Below are 2149 nucleotides of genomic sequence, written 5' to 3'. Positions count from 1 at the left end.
GTTTTTTAGAATATATAAACCATTTCCATATAAATAAGTACAGTAATAAATGTATTGTATGATTTGATATAAAAATAAACAAAAATCAACTGCATCTGACCGCCTGTTGCATTATTGGTCGATGAAATTTTTTTATGTACACATCCTATATAATAATAGAGGACCTTGTAGATATGAACAAATGGTTTCACAGCTTAAAATATAATTTTTTTTCTACTATTGAAGGAAGATTTAAAAGTTGTGCAGAGAGACAAAAAATTTCTTGTGATGGACATAAATCAGTGCAAATTTACCATTTAATTGTCTAATTGTCCTTAATGGTCCTGGTGTATGAGAAGAAGGGATTCCGAAATAAGATTTAATAGCTTCGATAACTATTGTTTCCATAAAACCAACTGAAATAAGTAACATGCCTAGAGATAGAAAAATGGAGTAATTAAGTAATTATAATTATTATATTGACCAAAAATTAATAAATATAGGACCCATAGAAGCATTGGACTTGAGAAAACAGAAAATTCCTCCCACTATGGATTACATCTTGATACCTCTGTGAAATAAAATTATCCGTTATTTGAAAATGGCTCATATATATTGACCAGGATACCTTAATTTTTAAAAATAAATTGTTAAACGATTTCAAGTCAATGGGAAAAAAAATATATTAAATCTGTAATCTCAATTCTCTTTATTCATTATATTACTCATGCCTATAATGACATTTTCAGATGCAATACATATCATTCACTGGTTGTCATATCAAATTACAGGTCTGAATAAAGATATGCAGTTAAAAAAAAATTCTACTACTAGAATAATAACTATAGGTTGATGGGGAGTGTTGTAAATATATATATGTCAATTAAATTTTATCTCTAATATTTAACAATAAATTCATAATGAGATCATTTACATGATAAATTAAATGTAAAATAAATTAAAAGTATGCTTTATAAAAGCTCATAATCATTATTCATTTGTTCTGTCGACCCATTTGTTGGATTTAAATCCTTATTTTGCTAGCATTTTTTGAATCTCCTGGAAAGTCTTTCCTGTTGTATCAGGTACAATAAAAATTGATGTAATTGTGCACATTATCATAAGAGCTGCAAATCTGAAATTTAATTATTTATACATTGGATTATTGATGGCAGTACAATGCTAAGTTGTAAATGTCTTAACTTAAGTTCTGTAAATAGGGTGTCTTCAAGAAATTGGTAATTTTTAGATTTTTTTTTTGGGGGGGGGGGGATATTTTTTACTGGAATAGTAACATATTCTAATTAGGTTAGCTATGAAAAAAGCATAATCAGAAATGTTCCAATTTCTCAAAAATATTATGGATTATTCACAAAAAGCATGATCCTACTCTGTATACTTTCATCATCGTGAATCATGTGTCTGCATGGTGCTAATAGAAAAAAAAAAATTGAATATAATATTGGTCAACTGAGGGGATGAGGCCCTTTACATAAAAAGGAGTGTCTTTGCCCTGTCACTGAAGTATTGTTAGCTTCATTATAGAAATTTGAAAGTTTTAAAATTTTCAATTACTTATGTTCCTCACCTATAAAATATTTATTTGATGCTTTCAAATAATTGTAAAACTTTAAAACCTTACCCAAAAAATGAGGTTGAATAACCATATTCATTAGCTACAATAGAGAAAAGTCCAATGCATCCGAAACCAGTTAAGGAGCTTATAAAGCCACATATACCTGTTCCAATTCCTTTTATTGCTGGGGGTAAAAGTTCAGCTACCAGAGGCCAAATAAGAGGTCCAACTCCTGCAATAAATAAATAATTTGTTTTTAATAATTGTTTATTGAAATATAATATTTCACAATATATAATGTACCAAATAGCTTTGTAAAAGAAAAAGGATATGGATGAAAATTATTTGTTAAGATATATTGTACATTAGCACTGTGATGACTTTTCTTCCTTAGGAGGTCATGTGAAAATTTCATTACCAATGCTTCATATTTGCTTTTTTTTTTGTCTAGGTAGTTTTTTATACTTCGCAGATTTAACTGACAGTAAGTTGACAATCTGGTAGATACCAACTTCAATTTAAAACTTCAACTAATTTCAAGTTGCCTTGATGACTTGAACTAGTAGGCACCCATAAAAGGAATATATATATATA

The 2149-nt window shown here is 28.2% G+C and overlaps 1 protein-coding gene across 1 annotated transcript in view; it reads right to left on the bottom strand.

The window, feature by feature from the left end:
* Window positions 1-671: 671 nt before the first annotated feature.
* Window positions 672-2149, bottom strand: part of LOC136797275 (facilitated trehalose transporter Tret1-like) — a gene marked incomplete at its 5' end in the record, with an annotated part of 12339 nt that continues 10861 nt past the window's right edge. The window contains 2 exon segments of the mRNA XM_067053416.1: window positions 672-1114; window positions 1622-1787. Of these exon segments, the coding sequence (XP_066909517.1) occupies window positions 1012-1114; window positions 1622-1787 (269 nt within the window).

Source organism: Halyomorpha halys, unplaced genomic scaffold, assembly GCF_000696795.3.
Source record: "Halyomorpha halys isolate HHAL.00 unplaced genomic scaffold, Hhal_1.1 Scaffold705.1, whole genome shotgun sequence".
NCBI classification, from domain to species: domain Eukaryota; kingdom Metazoa; phylum Arthropoda; class Insecta; order Hemiptera; family Pentatomidae; genus Halyomorpha; species Halyomorpha halys.
The sequence above is the reverse complement of the archived record's forward strand: the minus strand, read 5'-3'. Positions and strand labels throughout refer to the sequence as shown.